Source organism: Orbicella franksi, chromosome 1, assembly GCF_964199315.1.
Source record: "Orbicella franksi chromosome 1, jaOrbFran1.1, whole genome shotgun sequence".
NCBI classification, from domain to species: Eukaryota; Metazoa; Cnidaria; class Anthozoa; order Scleractinia; family Merulinidae; genus Orbicella; species Orbicella franksi.
In genome coordinates this window covers 3,286,683-3,308,363 of record NC_138145.1, presented here as the reverse complement: position 1 = coordinate 3,308,363, position 21,681 = coordinate 3,286,683, and the positions used below count along the sequence as shown (strand labels likewise).

The window sequence follows — 21,681 nt, the reverse complement described above, 5'->3', positions numbered from 1 at the left end:
GTCAATTGTTTGAAAAACAAAGCTGTTTCAGTTGAGTGACCACTGCTGAGCGTAAACAGACGTGACACATCATATTGCTACTGAATTTGAAATTTTTATCCGTTGCGATGCGCGAATACCGTGCCGAGCGATCGGTTGTCCTGGTTTTACGTCTTGTTGAATTACTCGGTTATCTTGAGCCCGCATGAATTAAATCGAATTACTTTCCACAGCAATAGGATGGAAAATGTCCGTAAAAGTAAGGAAACGGCCGAAGATTTATTCTTCAAGTTTATGGACGCTCAAGACTGTCCAGAAATAACGAGCACCTTTCGAGAACTTGTCAAGCTTCTTGGAATCAAAGCGGACAATCCGCGCGAGTTTTATTCGCAGCTTAAAGGAAAACTTCAATCGTGGAGGTGCAAATCACTGTGGGAACTGTTAGACAGTCGGGCTAATCAGAAGGAGTATGGAAAAGGAAAAATATGCGAAGACACTCATGTGTTAGTCATCGGCGCAGGTCCTATCGGCTTGAGAACTGCGATTGAAGTCGCCTTGCTTGGAGCAAAAGTTGTGATTGTGGAGAAGAGGGAATCTTTTGTACGAAATAATGTCCTTCATTTGTGGCCTTTCCTACTCACGGATTTCCGTTCACTCGGTGCAAAGAAATTCTACGGAAAATTCTGTTCAGGTTCCATCGATCACATCAGTAAGTATAATTACAATATCTCTTGTTTGTGGATAATGGTTTTAGTAATTTACGTATATTTTCACTGAGAACTTGAGGTTTGTAAAATATGATTTATTTATTGGAGAAGTAATAAGCGCGCATATGTTTTAACAACTGAACCTCTACGTATCTGCTAATTGAAATATCGTTCGTCATAGCTATTTAATAACAATATAATATCGGTATTTCCTTTCGCCATTCCTAATTCTGACTTAACAGTAACAGGAAATCTGTCAAGTGTGTAGAAACATACAACGGTTTAATATAACGTCTACATACAATTGTTTTCCGAAGATCTGCCTTGCTTATTGTCATAACTGCGGACCAAATATATGTTTTCTTGATTGTTAAGAAACAATTCGATTGCTTGGAACGGATGATCGCATCACAACAACGTTGCGCTCAACCACTGCATGGATTTATTAATGAACAGACCGGCTGAATTTTTTTCTACAACGAAATCTTGTCACTCCAATGTCCCAGAAAGCTAAAATGATCGCGCAGTCCTTGTTGTTCGTAGCGACACGATAAGCCCTCGTAATCCTCAACAACATCATTTACTTTGTGAATTTGTTGAGAGTTGTTTATCAAATCGCCGTAGACTGGGAGATAATTTTCAAGGGGATTTTTAGTAAAGGAGATCAGATTTTTGAAACGCAAGCGTATTTAATATTAGTGATGACATTTTGTGGGGATTTTAAAATTTGCGCGCGTGGATACACGCGGCTGACAAGCTTGGACAGGATTTTACGTGAGCATCAAGCCTTATCATACATTCAAATTCCCTACCCAATATATTTGCCTGAGAAAGCTGTATAAATAATAATCGTGACTTTTATTGATATTTTATTAAAAACTTGTTTCCTCATCATGTAACCACTGTTTTGTACTAAAAATGTTGGTCTGAACATGATCTATCTGCCCTCGAGCTATTGAACAGAAATCCTGGCGGTCGGAAATAGTTTCTTTCTCTCTTTCTATTTTTGTTATTGATAATGTATATATCAAGATATTTTACATTTTTCGGTATCTAGAGGTTAGTTTCAGCCACGGCAACTTTCAAAGCAGTCTTAGCGGAAGCGTACAAAAAAAAATGAAACATTTGGCGTGACCGAGTTCTTCTCTGCTTCCTAGTGGTCGTTTGTAACAATCCGAGATAAACATCTCGCATTCAGCTCTAAATTCAACAAGATTAATTGAACCAATTTTTGTGACTGAAAAAAGAAAATACAGCAAGAGAAGCAGCTTCTGAATATGATTTAGACGTTTACTGCAGGTGTTTGAAGTTCACCGGACATCAAAGCAATATATGCATTTTATTGGCTATTTGTTTATTTTTCGCCTCTTTATTTTGACTGTCTGTTATTTCTGTTTAACCAAAGTAATTATATTTTTTTAATTACATTACCGTTTTTGTGAAATATTGAAGTCTGATCAACCCCAGGTGTTAAAAAAAAAAAATTTATTCCTGCTTTATTTATCACGTTTTTATTTTTCTCAGTATATCAATAGAATGATAAAGGAAATATTTCAAATTTGTCCTTTCTCGTCCTTCCAGCTTTGGCGCATTAATATATAATTGAGCTTTGGGCATGTCTTATTTGCATGTCAGAACTTTAATTAGCGGCCGTTCAGTTTAAATCGTTTGTTTAACAAATTTCTGGGTTGTGCAATCATACGATTTTTTCTGTTTTTCGTTCCCAGTAAGGAATATAGTCTGGTGACCTATGAGTGAGCTCTCTCCGCTAGCTTGTTCGCAGGCTAGGAAGTTGCATCGTCCGTTCAAATTTGATTTCTCGCCGATAAACTTTGCGTGACGTTTGCAAGTTGCTCACCCACGAACTCGCGAATTCTTGTTAATTACCACACGTCTTTTTGCAAAAACGAATCGCAAATAAATCGTAATTACTAAAATGTACCCTATTTTTTTGTTCTTTATCATGGCTCTGGACAGAGTTCGAGGTCTCTAGTTAAGTATCAAAACAATATTACGGTTTAAGCTTTGGAAGAAGTTGAGAAAACAAGCGATATGAAAATAGCGTCGTTGACCTGAATTGTAGTTTTGTATTGTATTCTATGACTCAGTATCAGCATGGCTTCTACAGATTAGTATGTACAACATTTAGTAACATTCCAAAGCATTAGAGGAGGATTCCAGAGCAGATAAATCAGACCTCTCAATCCTGTTCAATTTAGGGCAATTTCATTATCCCTTTGAAGTTCTATTCGTCAACGGCAGCATGTTGATACTTCCCCGGATACTTGTAACTGTAAAAATAAATTCCTTATGGTCTCCATTTAAAACGTATAAGAGGAATGTCTATATTGAGTCACCGACCAAAAGCTGTGTGACTTGCAAAACACGTAGGTTCTAATTAAACTACTAACAATATTAGACGCATTAGTTTTGATAACTAGCCTGTTCCTTACTGTATCGAAAGTCGCAGGAAGGAACTTGTTCACTTGGTAAGATTTCCGCATTCTTTTACCAACTCAGCATTAATTATTACGTCTGCAAAGAACTTGTCCTATGAATTAAAGACCTCTAGAGCATGTTCGAACGCTTGCAACGTCTAGGGGAGTTTTCTTATATTTTATTTTATACAAAATGGATCAGTGACATACGTTTATCCACATTAAGATATCGACGTAAACTGAAATTCAAAATTACTACCAACACTCTCATCGCTGGCTGAAACTTTCGGGTTTGGCGAATTCATGTCCTTAACGTAACGCAATGAATATTCACAGAGCTGATATATTATTAGCCGGGTGTCCATAAGTGTTTAATGTTCATTTTTCGGGTCAATATTGGTTGTTCATTTCCCTCAGACCAGTATTTATCTCTCTTGCATAGCCAGAAAATCGAAATATTCAATAATCGGTTACGATTTCATGCCAATATTCTCCATTTATCTGATTTTTCAATATTCATTACTCGACTACAGCTTTCAAATATACGTGACCATTTAAAGTGCGGAGGAGTTGTATCCAAAGGGAGAGATGATGCAATCAACTCCTCCATCAGTACATAACAAAAGTTAAGCGACTAAAAGATCAGTAAACAGCGTACCGTATTTACTTGAAAAATCGCCAGCTGCTTTTTAAACTTTTCGACTTTGATGAGTCGCTTATTGAAAGGCGATGCCTGTTAAAAACACGTTTCAAACTTTTGAATAAATCATAGCAACCCTTATTTCTATTTTAAAACGGTAGCAACAACAAAGTGTCATTATGTTTTCCGTGTTAGAGTCAGTAGCTGCACAGACATATGCTTCTAAAAGCAAGCGTCGCTTCAGGAATCACGGACTTTGAATATTAGCGCTGGGTTGTTGTTCAGGGTGCAACGCTTATAGTTTTTGCTGTCATGTGCGGCGCTCATTTGAGGCGGCGCTTAGTCGAGGCGGCGCATTTTCAAGTAAAAACTTCAATAAACCAATTTCGTATTCTCGGTATTGGACTGGGACTAGCTTGTAACCGAGGCTAATGTGAGGAGTCTTTTCAAATGCAAATGAAATTAAGAAGCAATCCACCAGAAGTTCGGGTAAAAAGTCGACAAAAACTTTGTACCGAGGTTATTTACATTGTATTGCAAACTTCTGTGGAACGTCAGTTTAAATATCTTCTCAAAAGAAGTCATTCTAACAACACCAAATGTCAAAAAAAAAATTTGAAGATTATATGAAACACTTGAAAGTACTGGTAAAATGAAACTGATGATGAAATTTTACCTGTGATTGCACAATTTCTCTGTACTTTGAAATTTATTTTCTCGAGTTCCCATGGGAAATAAAATTGTTTTTGGTGTTGTTTTAGGCAACTATTTATACCTTTAGCTTTTAGAAAATGCTAAAAGAACTATACTGTGCTTAAGTTATTCTGGTACAAGGTTTTTGTTCATTAAAAACTGAACTTGCTCATTTTCCTGTCGGATTTCGTCTTAATCTTTTTTTAATGATATTCCCACACACGAGTCTTCATCGCAAGCTAGTTACAGTCCGATATCGAGAATACGAAAATAGTCTCAAGCAGCATTTGACTTTTTTTCAGGTATTCGCCGGCTCCAAGGGATTCTTCTCAAGGCTGCGCTCATTTTTGGCGCGAAACTGTACACTGGCGTCATGTTTGATCACGTGATAGAACCAAACTCACTGGAAGATGGATGGAAGTGCAAAGTGTCTCCCGAGTCCCACCCCGTCAGTAAATACGAATTTGATGTTCTTATTGGAGCTGATGGGAAGAAGAACGTTATTCCTGGTTTTCAACAGATTGAAATGAGAGGTTAGTGAAGAATTGAATTTAGTCATGTTATTTTGTGAGAGAAAATGGCGCTAGTGGAAAATAAGACCGAGGGACTGATTATTTTTGTTTTGATTTTTTACTTAGGTACACTCGCTATTGGCATAACGGCAAACTTCGTCAATCACTGCACAGAAGAAGAAGCAAACGTTGAGGAAATTAGCGGCATTGCGTATCAATTTAATCCACAGTTTTTTGATCTGCTGTTAGAAGAAAAAGGAATTAAGCTTGAAAATATTGTTTACTACAAAGATGAAACACACTACTTTGTTATGACAGCTGGGAAAGCCAGCTTACTCAAAAGAGGAGCTCTTAAACAGGTATTGTAATCACCAAAATTTGTGTCATGTGTTTGTAGTTGAATAAAACAAGCTGGTTAGCTCTGCACAATGCAAAAGTTTATTCAGATTGCAATGTCAGTGATGTCAGTAACGTAGAACGCACTTTTTACTGATTACGCACGTACCGAAGAGAAAGTTTCGATACGAGCCGCTAGCGGGGTTTTGGGGCAATGCCTCCCTCCAGGAAATTTTTAAGTTTAGTGGTTCGGGAATGGCATTTCCCACGTTTTTGAGGAACAGTTCACTAAATGTGGGGGCACACCTTGTCGGAGTTAAGTTTTCATGTATTTCACACGAGGCAAGTCGGAATTAAACTCACATGCAGTCGTTTCTGCAACAGGAATGTTTCACTTACTTATCCATCTGGGAAAGATACTACTAATACTGTAAAAAGCACGCATTTATGGCATTCTCCATTTCCTTAGCTTGCTAGTCTGCTTTATCGTCAGCAGAAACAAGGCAAAGACAAACAAACAAACAAACAAACAAGCAAGCAAACACGCAACGCCAATGTGTTTACGAACATCTACTTTATGCCAACAAATCATTATTGATAAAATTGCAATTTCTTTGTGTTGTTTCACGCAGGACTTGAGCCCTCCAGTCAAGCTTCTTGCTCCAAGTAACATTGACCAATCTAAACTACTGGAATACGTAACAGACGTGGTGAAGTATGCTACAAAAGGTACACTGAAGAATCTCGAGCTCAAGATTGTAGGCAATAATCAACCAGACATTGCTGCGTTTGATTTCACGTCGATCAAGAAAGCTGAACATGCTGCAAGGATCATTGAAAGGAAAGGAAGCAGACTTTTGGTGGGTCTGGTGGGAGACAGTTTGTTGGAGGTCAGTATCAAATTAAAATATAATTTCTAGAATTCTTCTGCAAGTAAAATTTGTTCTTAATATCAGTCGTGGTTTCCTTCTGGAAAGCCTGTCATTTAAAAAGGATGCCATTTTTTTGACGTATCATTGAATTTTTTATTGGTAAGGCAACTGGGGTAATTTTAACTAAGGTCTTTCCTGCCAGTAATGTTTATTCAATTTTACCCTCGACTAGATAAAACAGAAAAATGTTCCTTTAAATTGTTCGTGATGCACAGAAGTATCCTAAGAAATATCCTAAGAACGGCAGCAGTTTTTTTCAAATCAGCTCATACATGTCTGTCCCGATTGCACTCAATGATATAAATATATATTTTTTGTTTTTTCTCAGCCTTTTTGGCCAACAGGCTCTGGCTGCGCCCGCGGTGTTTTGAGCGCACTGGATGCGGCATGGACGATTCGCTCATTCGCGCAGGACAAGCCACCGCTTCAGATTCTCAGTGAGAGAGAGAACATCTACCGTCTGCTGTCAGGAACCAGTGCGGAGAATCTTCACAAAGATCACGCTAAATATACTATCAACCCAAGTACCCGGTATCTACACATCACTCACAAGCGGATCCGTGAGGTTTATCACCTGTTTGATACTGATGATCCTGTAAACGCTGACTTTAGCATTGGAAGTCCTCAGACAGAAGTCTTGAACAAAGGTAGGGTAGCCTGATGGCCTGGTGGCTTAGACAACTGGCTTTGTCCAGTGAAAGTTCTGATGTTTTTTTTCTGTCTCATGATCAATCTAGGAAGGTCCGGTGGCAGGGGTTGGGGGTGGGGGTGGGGTGGGTTGACTTTGGTCTGGTTGGCTAGTTCGAACCAAAATTAAGCGCAAAGACTGTCAATCTGTCAGCCCTAGCTTGGTCTGGAAAGTCTTTTACTAGATTAAAACAGATGACATTAGCTCAGCTATGCTCTGTTGAGAGTATCATGGAAAAGCTTATAAAACCGTTTTCCTTTCCCAGCCTCTCGCAGAAGAAAGATCAGCACCGGAGCGAAGTTTACCTCAAATAAAGGTCGGAAGCGTGGCCGAGCAAGTTCTCATCTTGCTGCAGACGTTGCGGGAAATAGAATACGATCAACGTCAGGATCTAGCATGGAAAACCTGGTGTCACACAAGCCACTTTCCTCAACACGCTCCGTTCCGCTTGACAGCAAAGTTCGTGCGCATACGTTAAGTTCGGTTGGAAGCGACGACGAAGTGTTCCAATCGAAAACAAGGCGGGTAAGAATCAAACCTTCAGCAGGACGGAGGAGAAGCTCCACAATAGACAGTTCAGGCGACGAGCTCAATGATAAAAGAAGAAAGACAACAACAAGGAAAAGTCTATCGAAAGAGAATTCGGAGGGTGTGAGGGAAAATACACGTCGTAAGAAAGGAGGATTTTTTGGGTTTGGGAAAGGGAAAGCAAAACATAAGACTCCGGTGGACTCGGATTATCACTCTGATAAGGATAATAAATTGTTTAAAGGGAAACATGGAGATGAACACCAACAAATGGAGAGAAAGTTTGGAAACGGAGTCACTCTGAAGAGTGTTCAACCAAGAGAGGACGAAAAGAAGAACTTCGCACGAGAAGACTCGGAGAGAAGGCGTCCCGCGGGTTCATTTTCCCGAGAGCAATACACAAGACGGTCAGCTCGGGACATCATTAGAGAAATGGAGGCAAGATCAAAAGGTGAGACTGGTACAATTGAAAATACAGGCAATGGGAAGGTTACAGGGAACGCGTTTGATGCAAATGTCCAGGAAAATCACGAAAACGATCAAAATAGCAAAGAAGGAGAGAAAAATGGAAAGCATAAAGCTGACAATAGGAAAGTGGAAGAAAAGGCAAAGATTAAGAAAGAAGACGAGAAAAAGAAGCACAAGGAGGAAGAAAAGAAAAGAAAGGAAGGAGAACGAAAGAAAAAAGATGAAGAGAAAAGAAAACATGATGAGGAGAAGAAACGAAAAGAAGAAGAGGAAAAAAGAAGAAAGAAAAAAGATGACGAGATAAAGAAGAGAGAACAAGCAAACAATCTGCACAACAAGAGAGCAACCGAATCCAAACCACAAACTACACCGCCCAACAAGAAATCAAAGAAACAAAGCTTGCTTGATGAAATTGCTGCGTAAGTATTTATTGTAAACGACATGAAATGTACAGTAAATGCGTATCTACTTGCCCTAGACATCGATACTGTTAACCAATGTCCTTCATTCCAAAATTTCTTGTTATTGCGAGAAATAATATTATATTTACTTCCTCGGGTGATTCTGCGGTTATTCCAGTAGGGTATAGGTCGCCATATTTACCTCTAAAGCACATATTTATCTTCTTTGTTCTTTGGTTTTGTCAACAGGTTATCACCTTCAGCTAGGCGTGCTATGCCAGTTCTGTCAACACTGAGCCCTGAATTTGACAAAGAAAACGAAAAGCTACAAGAGCACACAGTGACGTCAGCAGTTCGAGACGCTGCCATGTTGTTAATGGCAACGCCGCTTTTGGTGGATGGACTGATAGCCAAAAATGGAATGGACCGGAAGGGATCATGGGTAAGAATTGCTAGTTAAATTTAGAACTAAATAATTGCCAATTTCGGTTATAAAATTAAATTCGATCCCGGCTTGGAGTCTTATTGGAATAAAGCCGCAAAAGAGTGTGTTCATTTACTCCACAACCACCTGCGATTTTTTACTTAGTTTTAATGGCAGGCGGCCAAAGCTCCAGCTGTGATCATCTTGTGTAATAGCAGTCATGGCGAAAATGTAAGAGAACTGTCATAATGTACACACTATTATAATATAAATTTATCATAAATTTGTATTTTAATAACATTTTTTATTATTTAGCTCGACGATATTAGCTTTATAGTTGCTCTCAAATTCGAGTCTAAATAAAGTTTGTCTATGTCTATAACTTGCACAGTGTATCGCTTGTTGCCTCACCGCTTACTTTGTTAAAACGAGGCCATTTTAGCGAGTTATCGCTTATTAGGTTTGAGAAACCTAGGAAGCGATAACTCGCTAAAATCGCTTCAAATCCGCAGCAGAATAAGCGAACAGACAAAAGGCAATGCACTGTGGATGTAAGATAATGCGTTTTTATGAAGAGCTTTCTAGTATTTGTATCTCCAAAAGCCGAGCATAAATATTCCCATACAAAGCGTTATAATTTCGCCATGACCGCTATTATGTAAGGTGATCTACACAAGATAATCACCGCTCACAGCTTGAGCTTGGGTTGCCTGTGGTTTTAATATATCGAAAAAAAATTTTCTTTATCTCTCGAGTCTTGCGCAGTACAGCCAAAATCTTTCAGATCTCGTTATTTTAAATTGTAGTGCGATTTTGTCAATGATCTAATTTCATTCCTTTGCCGCTTTCAGCTTGGAAGAAGCAGTGGTCGTGTACGCGATGTTGTGAATCGGTATAACACGTTAAACAACATGAAACCATTGATTGATCAGATGAACGGAGATGCAACGCCACTGAAAAGGCCACGAGATAGGTAATGTTATCATTTAGCTCGACTTGCCTCGGGAACGTGTGTTGAAAAATGTACGTTAATTTTGCTAGCGATGACTGTCAATTTAGTTGATATGTGCTTGTTATTAAATGTTATATAGACATTTTTAAGTGGCTTTCATACCGCACTGGGTAGTAGTAATATTAAAACGCCATCAAGCATTTGGACGTGTCATAAGTGTTACTACGGTAACAGGTTTGTCCACGAGAGTATGTAACTGCACGATTCCATCAACACCTTTTTCATATTAGGAGTGAGTATTTCAGTGGAAGTAAAAAAGAAATTACAGCATGTGGTTTCCAATAGGCTGGTTTTCACTAGCAGATAAGCATAAGTATAAGCCGGCATACCCAGACCCACCAAGATGGTGATAATTAGCAGCTCTTGTGAGGGATTTTTCTAACAAAAGGTGCTAATTATAAACATCTTAGCTTATGCTTATTCGTTAATGAAAACCAGCCTTTAACTACTTTCTTAACGAGCCGAGTATCCAAACTGTTATTTGTACACAAACTTGCTCTCACTCATGTGCTTGTTTCATAATAGCTATGATCATTTCTGTTCAAGCCAAGCTGTTAACTGTCAGCTGTGTCGAGTTTACACCAAAAAAATAACTGTATTTTGAATAAATAACCCTTCCGGCTAACTTTTATTTTTCTCTTTAAAGTGTTGATGGTTCTGTAGAAATGCCGCGGAAAATTGACAATGGTTACGAGAAAAACGACGTAAACGAGAAATTCTCCACCGAGGAAAACAAGGATTCGTTTGAGGTGAAACCAACACCTCCTTCGGAGAAGAAGAAGACTTTGCAGATGAGAAAAGATGAAAAACAGTTACTGCCCTCTCCCTCACTGGAAAGATTAAAGATCAAGGTAACAACTGAAATATCGGTGTCAGGCGATTTTTTTTTTCAGAGTGTATGATTTAGAAGAGTGCTGCATCTAAAAATTACATTATATTACTAAGAAAATCGGCCTTTTTGCAGACCGTTGTCAAACACAGTTCGATGCAGTGTTTTAAACGGAAATATGACGGCAGGATTTCATTTTTTATTGCTTTGCCAAACACTGAGTGGATCTAAAGGAAGAATGTTAAAGTCGATTACAGAGAAGCTGGAATTTAAAAACACCAATTTTTTTCAGTTGACTAATTAATTGTTGGCTTTTTATGTTTAGCTGCAGGATTTCCAAGATGATTCGTCTCGTGTCGACAGTGATGTTTCTTCACCAAACGGACATGTAGTCAAAGACTTCAGTTCTCCCATTTGGCAAAAAACGGTGATTGCAAAAGTTACAGAGTCGAACGACCAGAGTAAAGAAAACGAACCTGCAGAGGTGTCAAAAACAAACGATGAGGTAGGAATGAAAAGAAACTGGTGTACTTTGGAGGTCTTCTCCAAGAGGCTGAAAATTGGTTGCAATATTTGACCAAAGTCACCTTAAAGACAGAACAGCTTACATATATTCGTGTTTTCATTCTTATTAAAGGAAACAGTGGATGGCAAATTAACAGCAAGTACAGTTTACACCCCAGAAAACGAGGAGGCTGTCAGAGACTTTTCTTCTCCAAGTTGGCAAAAAACAGCCATTGCTGTAGTGGCCGAAAACAACGCGGACAATAAAGAACATAACAAGGAGGCCCCCAGTATTTCCCGCAAAAGCGAAGAGGTAGGAACCTGAAGAATGCAAAATAGAAACATTGATGTTTTGCAAGAAATAATGAGACAAGGGAACTGACTCCTTTGACTCCTTTGTAGCGCCTTGGATTCAAAGCCGGATCTTTCAATATTAATATAAGAGTGTTTTGATTGGTCGCTGACAGAGACAAGCCTTACTGTAATGTGATGAACCTTAATCTAAGTCATTTATCGTGTAAGGGTTATCATGGAGGAGTATTTTGAAAACGAAATGGTGTTTCGATAAGATGTATATATTCTAGAGAAGGATAACGTTGAAGACAATTTCATTAGAGATGCTAAAATTGTAACATGGCAGAGTTTGCTTCGTTCAAGGTGACAGAGGAGCGGTCCATTAATACAAAACCTTCTCAGGGAAGGCGTCGATCTTCTGTGTTCCCGTCTGAACTGATGGAGGAAAAATTAACGAATCTACTGAACAGCACATCAGCTCTGAGGGCAAGAAATTCCATCAAATACATGATCAGTATCTTCAAGTAAGGAAGTATTTTTTTGCCTTTACTAGAACTAGAACTAAGGGGTTTGTACATTGATCAGGTCATCAAAGTTGTTGTCGCTAGTGAAACAATTTACCGTTTAATCGCGTCACACGAAGCTAATAATATAACTGAGCGTGATCAGCGTTGGAAAAGATCGTCCTAAAATATTGTTAAGCAGCTGAGATGCAAAATTTCTTTCCTTTGGATCGTCCCAACTGAAAGAAGTTTGCAGGGTTTTTTAGCTTTGACTCAACTTCGTTTCCAGTGTCTCTGTTTTCCTCACCCCCTCTCACAAGGAAAGCAAAGACACAGGGTACGAAGATTGGTGGTTGTTAGAGCCCAGGTATTCATGGAGCTTGTTTTCAATTCCGTAGGATTTGCTTCCGTTTTCAGTTTACTTTGTGATCTATTCATGTTATTGAACTCCCTATATTTCTACAGGCAAATTCAAAAACACCCAAACGAAGAGAAGTACTACAGGATTTTCAAAGGAAGAGCTAAGTTCAGAAAACACGTGTGGACCGTGAGGAATGCCAAGCTATTTATGACTGCAAGCGGGTGGACGGAGGTAAAACTGCAACATTAACTAAAAATTAACTTTTGTAGTGTTTCTGGGACTGTTGTACCTCACAAGTTATAAAAGAAATCTTGCAATTGCTCTCTGCTATAACGCCCTTGCCTAATGGTTGGTGCATAAAGTCTGGGTTTTAAATGGTTACTCAATGTTGTGTTCTTAGGTAAGACACTTTACTTTCAGTCGATTCCTGTTCCATAGTGCCATCAGTGGTTAGTCATAAGGGTCACCCAGTCCTAAGGCAGATTATCTGGCCCTCTTGATTTTTATAGGGATCAAGTTGAGAGAGGCTTATGCAATTTGTAATAAAATCATTTTTGGTTGTCTTTGTTTCAGATTGGGAGCTTTTTCATCTTTCCTTTGTCAAAACAGATTGAAGGACCTTTGTTGCTGTTGAACAAGTACCTAAGGTATGATTTGTATTTTAATATCAAGTATTGACCTGAAAAATTGCATGCTGACATCGACTGGATTTGTTTCACATATAGGATTTAAATAAACGCCCCCGCCCCAACCTAAGTGTTGAATGACTGGAAAAAAAAATCATAGTCTCTGTCTGCCTGTTAGACTACAATATGATGCATTTTAATTAAATTAAAGCACCAGCTTACCTTCCGTTTAAGCCTATCATATTTACGAACAGCTTGCTACTTAATGAAGCGGTGAAGTGGGCGAACAACACAAGCAACGAATACTTCAAGAAAGGGGGTAGTCAGGGAGGGAGTAACGAGGCAAGGGAGGGAGGGAATGTGGGATGGGGGAGGGAGTCAAGGCGGGGTAGTGAGAGAACGTGGGGGCGAGTAGGCGCGGATAGGACAGAGGGTATGGGTGGGAGAGAAATGCGCAAAAAGTCTCATGTGAACAGAATGAAGTCGTTAAAGACTTAAAACTACATTTGACTAAGTCAAAACTAGGAAGAGAACAACTCAGACTAACTAACCAATCAGACATAGCAATATAAATTGTTGATTGTTGCGGATTTCGTGGAGTCAGTTTCGTTGATTGTTTTCACTTTTTTGTAATCAGTTTGGCAGAAGAGAAGAGCCTGGAAGAAAACAGTAGCCCAGCAAAAGCAGAGCAATCAAACCTGCGTAGAGCTAGCTCGACAGATCTGGCGGAGAGAATAATGGAGCTGAAAGAAGCTTTAGTTTCATCGAAAAATAATTCCTTCAAGACTAACAAGTTTAGTAATGGCGTAAAGAACAGAGAATCAAAGATATTACAAAGAGCTGTTTCAATGGATGAAGTTAACATCTTAAGAACAAATGGTGAGACTAGTTCTACTCTGAGATCTACGACTAAGGATAATGAATTTCAGAAACCACGGAGCCATGCGGAAGAGAAGGAGAATGAATCAGGATACGTACGTCGTTCTGTGAGCGAAAACGCGCTTCATATGTCTTCAGAAAATGATGACGAATTGACATCAACTTTCTCGCCATTCACACGGAGGTTCTCTCAGCGTAGCATCAAGGAACAGAAAACATCCTGTGATATAGTTATGGAGAATCCACTGCACCTGGAAACTGTGCCTGTTGATGAGAAGCCCAACCAAGGAAGCATTAGCTCATCAGATGAAGAAGACTTGATAAAGCCAAACAAACTAATTACTGTTCCGCATCAACGCCAATCAGTACGGTCACCTCAGGAAGCCGTGCTAGAGGAAGCAGACCAGCTCTCCTCTGTGCTAGGAAATCTTATACACACTTTAGGCAGCTCTACAGATTCTGAAAGAGAGACAGAGTCTGAGAAAGAAACAAAGAAAGAACCACAAAATGGCAAAGTGAAAGGAAAAGTTCGAGACCAGAACAAGGACAAGGAATTAGAAGCTCTTTGTGCAACGCTAGACTTGTTAATCCATGACAACAGCGACTCTTCCTCCGAGAGTGCCAAGGAAAATATCAAAGACAGGAAACCCTACAGTCCTCGTCAAAGGGAAAATCGAAAAAGTGATTTTAAACCTCCATTGCCCCATACCAGCAAAACAACAGAGCAGTTAGAGAAAAGCAAGAGTTTTGACAATTCATTTGAAAACTCTAAACGGAGTTCCATGGCGAATGGTCGCTCAAATCGTGACAGAATTTCAAAAGCGAAAAGCGTCGATGTAGCACAGGTGACCAGCAATAGAAGGCCAAAAGATAGGACTACGAATATAAGTCAAGACATGTCAAAGAGAAACCAAAAGAACACAACAGACCGGCGAGAAAGCTCTGTTAAAACACGCGCTCAGCGGCAAAAAGAAGCGAAGAACGCCGCTTTTCTGGATAGCCGTAATGGACAAGACACTGCACCAAATAAACGGGATTTGGCTGCAAAAGCTCCAAAAAGAACGGACAAACGACCTGCTTTGAAGACCAAAAGCTTTGATATAGAAAGATCTAGAACGCGGCCTCCAGTGGCTAAATCAAAGAACTTGGAACAGCAAGTAAACGGGTTGAAGACGACCAGACTGAGTCAAGTTAAAAAGGGATCTGGTCGATCATCTAGCAGTGAAGACGACAAAAAACCGCCTCGCTTAAGAATAGCTGATCAGACTCGAATGAAAACTAGAAGTCAGAATACTGGAAGAGCAAATAACCGTGCACCTTTATTAAAGAATTCTAAAGGTAAAGGAGAAAGGTCGATCATAGAGCAAGGTAAAGTAAATACCGAGCCATCCAGACCTGTACTTGAAAATGCCATCAAAAAAGGCACTTCAGCACAAACCTTGTCTCTTAAAGAAAATTCTGGTGTGAATAACCAAGAAAATCCAGTCAATATTGACGAGAGTGTTACTTTCACTGAGATGACCTCGTGCGATCGAGTGATTCAAGATCAAGATGATAGTTGGACTATGATAAACATCATACCCGAGCCTGTGGTGGAACATACTGCTGAAGATCATGCTAACTCGGAAGTTGGAAAGGAAAAAAATGAAACACGTCTTGTAGAGGCTGATGAAACTGATCATGTTTTGGTAGAAAACAGTGATGAAATCATTAACTTATCAAAAGAAATTCAGTCTCACTACAGTGAAAATGACGCACAGAGGAATGCCGTTGATGACGACACGAAAGAAACAACCAAGGAAGATGGCGTCCCGAAAGGAAAGCAAGGGTTTCCTGGTGATTCTGAGCTTCATGGACATGTGCAAGACGGCGAGGAACCATCAGCTGCCAAACAGGAAGCTTGTCACGAAGAGGTTGATTCTCGGATTACGAAAGATGGCAATCCAGTCATCACAGAAAGCGCCAATTCAGACTACACTCAAACTGATTCACAAAGTCGAAAGATGACGTTATTGGATATTGGCAAACAGCAATCCAAAGAAAGAGTGAAAAGGAAAGAAGAAGTTTCTCTTTCACTTGAAGAAAGAAAAAAACAGATACTGGGTGCTGCTGTATCAAAACCAAAATCTAAACCTGCTGATAAAAGAAGAAGCATCCTGCAAATTAAGAGCCGTAGTGACGGAAATCTAGTTAAGAACAAGAAAGAAGCGTTTGAAAAGCCGAAAGTGGCTCACACAACCTCGGATAGTTCCGTAGCTAAATCATCCAAGCAACGACATTTCCGATTCCGCGGTCTTAGAAAGAAATCTTTTGAGTTATCAAGTGAGCCATTAGAAGTGTTGGCTGAGGATCACGAAGAAAGCGTTGAAGAAACGCCAGCAATATGTACAAATGGAAAATATCCCACCAACCAGGTCAACGGGGTAACAGCTAAGGCGGAACAAATCGACGAAAAAGTTGACAAAGGAAGGAGCCACTCCCCTGTCAAAATAAGTCCATTTCAGTTGCATTTTAAAAAGCGGAAGGGTTCATACGATTTGGAGAAACGAGCAAGCTCAGGTAACTTGGAGTCACCAGAACAGCATTCCGGCGAATGTGACTGAAGAGTTCGGTTGACCTAACTTGACGACTAATCTTTCTAGCGGAGATGTCAGTCTTAGGAAACCTGAAACAGTTTTAAATTTCCCTTAAGTCAGTAGAAGGAACAGAAGAGAATCGTCTAGATTAAATACAGAGCAGTTGAATTGATACTGTTTCCCATAGAAGGACTTGAATGGCATTTGGGGGTGGACCATCTTGACTTTTGAGGGGCCGGTACACGTGGATTGGTGAGTTTGAAAAAATAGCCTGCAAGCATAATTGTACCAAAAAAAAGAAAAAATTTGTGCACGTTCTCCCTTCTCCGAAAAAAAGCTTGTTATACGGAGAAAAAAAAAATTATACATACACACGCACCGAGGAGAAAATTCGTACTGCATGAATGGGTTAAAAAAACTCATGCCTACACTAAATCACCCCATTCCCCCTCAACAGTAAAATGGTCCACCCTTATATTTTTTTTTAGAGACTTTGGTTCAAGCCCTGCTCAAACCTTGTTTTCGCAGGATGAAAAAAAAAAGACAATGACTGTGCCCAATTTTGTTTTTCATGTTGAAAATCCACTTGAAATGTGTTTTCTTCATTGCAGTTTATTAATTTCCATTTGGTTATCGGCTTTGTTTCGTTATTATTACAGTGTAGAATATTTTTACAATTTATAATGGCAGAAGCCAAAGTTTTCAATAAAGTTATACAAAAGTCAGTTTATTTCGCAATAGTTGTGGTAATTGTTTCACTCCAAAAAGGTTTCCAAGTTCAAACATTTCAAAAACTACACTGAACTAAAAAATCTTACAAATGATTAAAAGTGCGGAGTTATCAAACTTTAGATAAAGGCAGTAATAAGGTATCTGTAACACGCCATTGATTCAGACCGTGCAATTGGAAGTCCGCGCCATGAGCCCGAAGAAGGTTGTCATTGCGTCTAAGCCATTATTACCCTCTTTATCGTAGGTCGAGTCTTCTTGATGTTTATTCCTTACCATTTCGAACTCTTTTAAGGTGTGTTTGGTTCTAAGTAAAGGGGACTAGAGGCGACTAGTACCTGCTACTAGTCCCCTGAAGAGTTTACACGAAGGGACTGGTCGCAGGGACTTGTCCCACGTACAGTTCACACGAAGCGTTTTGAGGAACAAGTCGCAGGGACTTTTCCCAAAAATTCAAACTGGTTTGAATTCGTGGGACTTGTCGCAGGGACCAAAGTTAGTCCCTGCGACTAGATTTTGAAGCAGAAATGGCCAGTTCACACGATGGGACTTGTCCCCGCGACTTGCTGTAGAGACTAGTCCCCTCATGTGTACCGACCTTAAGGAATTATACCATCTAGAAACCTCGACACACGACGCCATGCTCGTTTTGGATGTTGCGATCGAAAAAATAACTTTCTATTACCCCCAGAATTTGCAAATGTTCAAACACAATAAGCACCAAAAAGTCTCTGGGGAGTGAAGAGAAGCAATTTCTTAGTATTTTCACAAAGGCCATTTACCTCACCTACCCCGCAAGGGAGTTCATATACTTCCTAAATCACCCCTACACGAATAACACATTAATTAAGTTAACACTTTTGTAATTTATGTCGTCATATTGTGTCAAACTGATATTGACATCTGAAGCGCTCGTTTTTGATCAGGAACTAGCACTTCGCATACTTGAAGTACCTTTCTCAATGTTCTAACCTTGATAGTTCTCCTTCTCCCGGACTTCAGCTGAAAATTACGTGCGCTAAAAGCAACAAAAAAAGCCCGTTTTGCTCGAGTCATGACTTGAAATGACGGAGTCAACCTTAAGAAGTGGTAAACGTACAGCGTGCAACTATGGAGTTTCTTACGATAACTGCAGAAATTCTAGCGCGCTCATTGGCTAATTTTCGTTGTCAGTAAGCGGACAGACACATAAATTTATGCGATGCGTCAACGAGCGAGAGCGAAAACATGCGTCTGTCCTGTTATTGATCATGAATTTCATCATAACATTTTCAAACTAGCTGTGGATCCACGAGTCGAAAGCAGGGTACGACTTAAGCTTCTTGAGTGCTTAGCAAACCTCCTAAGAGCATCCATACTCTCGGTAGCTGCACGCTACACGTTTACCATTTCTTTTATAGAGTTAATGAAGTTAAATGAAGTTAAAAGCACGATCAACCGCGCGAAAATGTTCAGCGACACATCAACATTTTTCTTAATTGGATCGCGGTGAGTTAGTTTACGTTTTCTCGATCCCACACAAACAAACAACTTAAAACTACTCAGATATCCTAAATATCAAGCTGACAACAAACGAAAATTGCAGTCGGTAAAAGTGTTTCTCAAAACGTAATTAAATTTGGATCTGTTTTCCGAGGAATTGAAGACAAACTGCATATGTTCAGTAGTGCATGGTTGAAGCTTTTGGCGGTTGAGCTCTCTGTCCTTCACGGCCTCTTCGCTTAAATGAATAGAAAACTGAGGCTTAAAGGAAAATGTCAGAAATGTAAACTTATATTTGTGCACGATGCACTGAGCCGTTCTTTCAAGTGGCTGTTCCTTCAAGAGTTCAATTCACGATCGAGCGATCGAGCGAGAGTGAAACCCGGAAACTGAAATAATTCAGCAGACGGCTACCAATATTTGATAATACTTCCTTTATTAAAGCTCAGTAAAACTATTATCTTTAACGTGGTATTTCGTACGTAAGATTTCATTTAAAACACAAATTTGTTAAAACTCTTATGTAAAATTTTGCTCACGGAAAATGAAGGTGGCTCCAAATAGTTTTCAGTATTAATTTTCCAAGACTTAGATTTTGATGGGTCATTGTAACCACTCTACATCGGTTGATGGCAAAAAAACCTGCCCAATCATTGGTGAACATGTTGCTGTCAATTTTGTGGCATAATAGGTTATCATAACAACAATATGAACTGCTAAAAACACCCTTAATTTTAGCTTTAAGCGCTTATAACTCAAAAGCGAGCTCGGCATACGTAACCCCCATTTTTTATTATCGAATTGTAATCAGCATGACAAGATGCAACTTTTTGCAAAGTTTAAAAAATTCTGTGACGGGGATTCAGAGCCACCTTAACTTTTCGAAAATTTAAGGCGGCTCTGAACCCCCTTCACAGAAGTTTTTTTTAAACTTTGCAAAAAGTTGCACCTTATCATGCCAATTACAATTCAATAATAGAAAATGGGGTCACCGAACTCGTTTTCGAGTTATAAGCGCTTAAAGCTAAAATTAAGGGTGTTTTTAGCAGATCATATTGTTGCTATGGTAACCTGTTATATAAAAAGAATGACTGCAACTTGTTTATCAATGACTGGAAATTTGTATGATACCATTATTGTAGCATCACTTGTTATACAGTGGTAGTATTCATCCTTCAAAGTATAGCTGTTAGAAAGGTAAAGGAAACTGTTGCTAGCCTCCTAAATGGCTTTCGACGCCAGAAAAAAACTTGAGTTAGAAATTTGGTGGCTCACAGGAATAATCCTCCTCATCTCCGGAAGAATTATTAGATTTTTCCATGTTGTCGGTAAAAGAAAAATAGGAACTATGTTTTAAAAAGTGGCAAGATCGATGAAAGCGTGCAATCCACCTCGCAGGTTACGAACCGTGTTGGTTTTGATGTAAGGGCAATGAAAGCCAGTTTACCGAATCAATTGCTCTTTAGCTGGCTGCGTAGTTCGGCAAGTCAATTGTTGGACGAAAGATTCTTTCCTGGCGTTAGTTCGAATTCACATTTTTGAGGCCCTGTTAGGGGGGTACCCATGTCCCCTGTCTGAAATTCGCCACCAGCCATGTCGGCATTTCGCAAGATTCCTATGTCGCCTGTCGGAATTTCGTCTCAGAGGAGTTGTGTCGGAAAATTTGACCTTGTTCGATTAAAACAAAGCTACACGTATAACACATCGTAATACCTTTGTTTATTGAAAAAAACCGACACAGTGTTCTCAAGTCTCACGCATTGAGCATGAGGCTCACGCAAACGAATTCAATCTTTTGCAAGGGGCTGGGGGCATATTGGGGGCATGCTTTCTAAGGGCTTGGGCATGCTTTCGAGCGCTGAGGTTGCTAACCTCCAGGTGGAATTGCTATTTTCAGCCATTTTCCAGTCTGTATTTGGACCTAAAGTACAATCGAACCTATGGCAATTTTTACCATGTTTATATATATTATTTATACATGCTCTTTTTATTTTGCGTTATACAGGGCCCCCGTTGATACCAGTCCTGCGACTGAAGGGGTCACCCTGTTTAAATATCGATTATTATTATTATTATTATTATTATTATGTTCAACAACCGTTCTTTAACTCAAAATCTTAACGGCCTCAATCAGATAATCTCTCCTATCTATAATCTTCCTAGCTTTGAATTTGGCGTAAACCTTATCTTCTGCTGACAACGAGAAGACCTTGGCAGCTTTCCCCCGTCTCTCTTTTCCTTCCATAATGCCATTTGTTGATAATACAGCTTTATATTCTTTTGCTGGTGACCCACTAATAAAAGTATGAAGCAGACGGTCGAAGATCTCTTTCCTTTTTCCTTAAGCGTGTTTTTAGGCGTTTTAGGGCACTTCTCACTCAGCTGAGAGTGAGAAAAAATACTCAGCAATGACGGACTCGATTTATTCGACGTGGACGTTTTAGCATATGAAAGAAAGCCTGGGTTTCACGACCCGTTGACATCGCGCGTGAGAGACTGAGGAAAACACATATAAAACTCTGGAAATGCATCTTCACTTCGACTCAGACGTTTAAAACAATGTTTGCATTCTCAGTTCCGAAATTCGTTGTCGGTCTATCTTGCCATTGGTGTCGCTTTCTCTATTTGGCTGGAGTAGTCTGTCGTTCGTCGCCAATTCATAGCTCTCATGTCGCCGTTTCAAGGCCATGTCGCCTGTCGGAATTTATCCCTAACAGGGTCTCATTATAACATAGCCTTAGCGAAGCGCCTGTTTTGTTTGGCTAATACGCCCGATCCATTTGTCCTTGCTATGCGGTTCTATGTAGGCTCAGTTCTTGCTTTACACAATTGAACATATTTAATTTCTGACGGAAGACCGGCAAGAAAAGGCGCGAAAATTAAGGGACTTGGGAGAGCAGACAGACACGGGCTCTGCCTAGCTGCCCGCTCCTGTTTTCATTTCCATCGCCTGTTCATTGCAATCATGCGGATACCGTGAACTTCCGAACGTTACTTTCGGAATTAGCAGCCCTTGGGCTCGCTTCCGTCAGAGGGCTCGTTACTTTTGGGGGTTCGCTACTTTCGAGGCGTCGTTACTTTAGGAAATTTACGGGGCAGTAAGAAATGAACGCGACCCTTCAACATTCGTTACATTAATT

The 21,681-nt window shown here is 39.7% G+C and overlaps 1 protein-coding gene across 1 annotated transcript; it reads left to right on the top strand.

Moving 5' to 3' along the window:
• The first annotated feature begins 122 nt into the window (after nucleotides 1-122).
• LOC145485517 (uncharacterized) lies at nucleotides 123-17,060 on the top strand. The gene is made up of 15 exons (XM_081464182.1): nucleotides 123-688; nucleotides 4,760-4,990; nucleotides 5,096-5,328; nucleotides 5,938-6,195; nucleotides 6,566-6,884; nucleotides 7,191-8,340; nucleotides 8,572-8,764; nucleotides 9,598-9,719; nucleotides 10,405-10,609; nucleotides 10,913-11,092; nucleotides 11,225-11,404; nucleotides 11,749-11,909; nucleotides 12,354-12,480; nucleotides 12,823-12,896; nucleotides 13,513-17,060. Exons 1-15 carry the CDS (start codon nucleotides 220-222, stop codon nucleotides 16,355-16,357), a joined length of 6,747 nt encoding a protein of 2,248 aa, XP_081320308.1. The 5' UTR covers nucleotides 123-219; the 3' UTR covers nucleotides 16,358-17,060.
• The last annotated feature ends 4,621 nt before the right edge of the window (nucleotides 17,061-21,681 follow it).

Coding starts and splice junctions, on each gene's coding strand:
- LOC145485517 (XM_081464182.1), top strand. CDS start 220: ATGGAAAATGTCCGTAAAAGTAAGGAAACGGCCGAAGATTTATTCTTC. Junction 10,610..10,912: donor TGGAAAGATTAAAGATCAAG/GTAACAACTGAA, acceptor TTTTATGTTTAG/CTGCAGGATTTCCAAGATGA. Junction 11,405..11,748: donor TTTCCCGCAAAAGCGAAGAG/GTAGGAACCTGA, acceptor GCTTCGTTCAAG/GTGACAGAGGAGCGGTCCAT.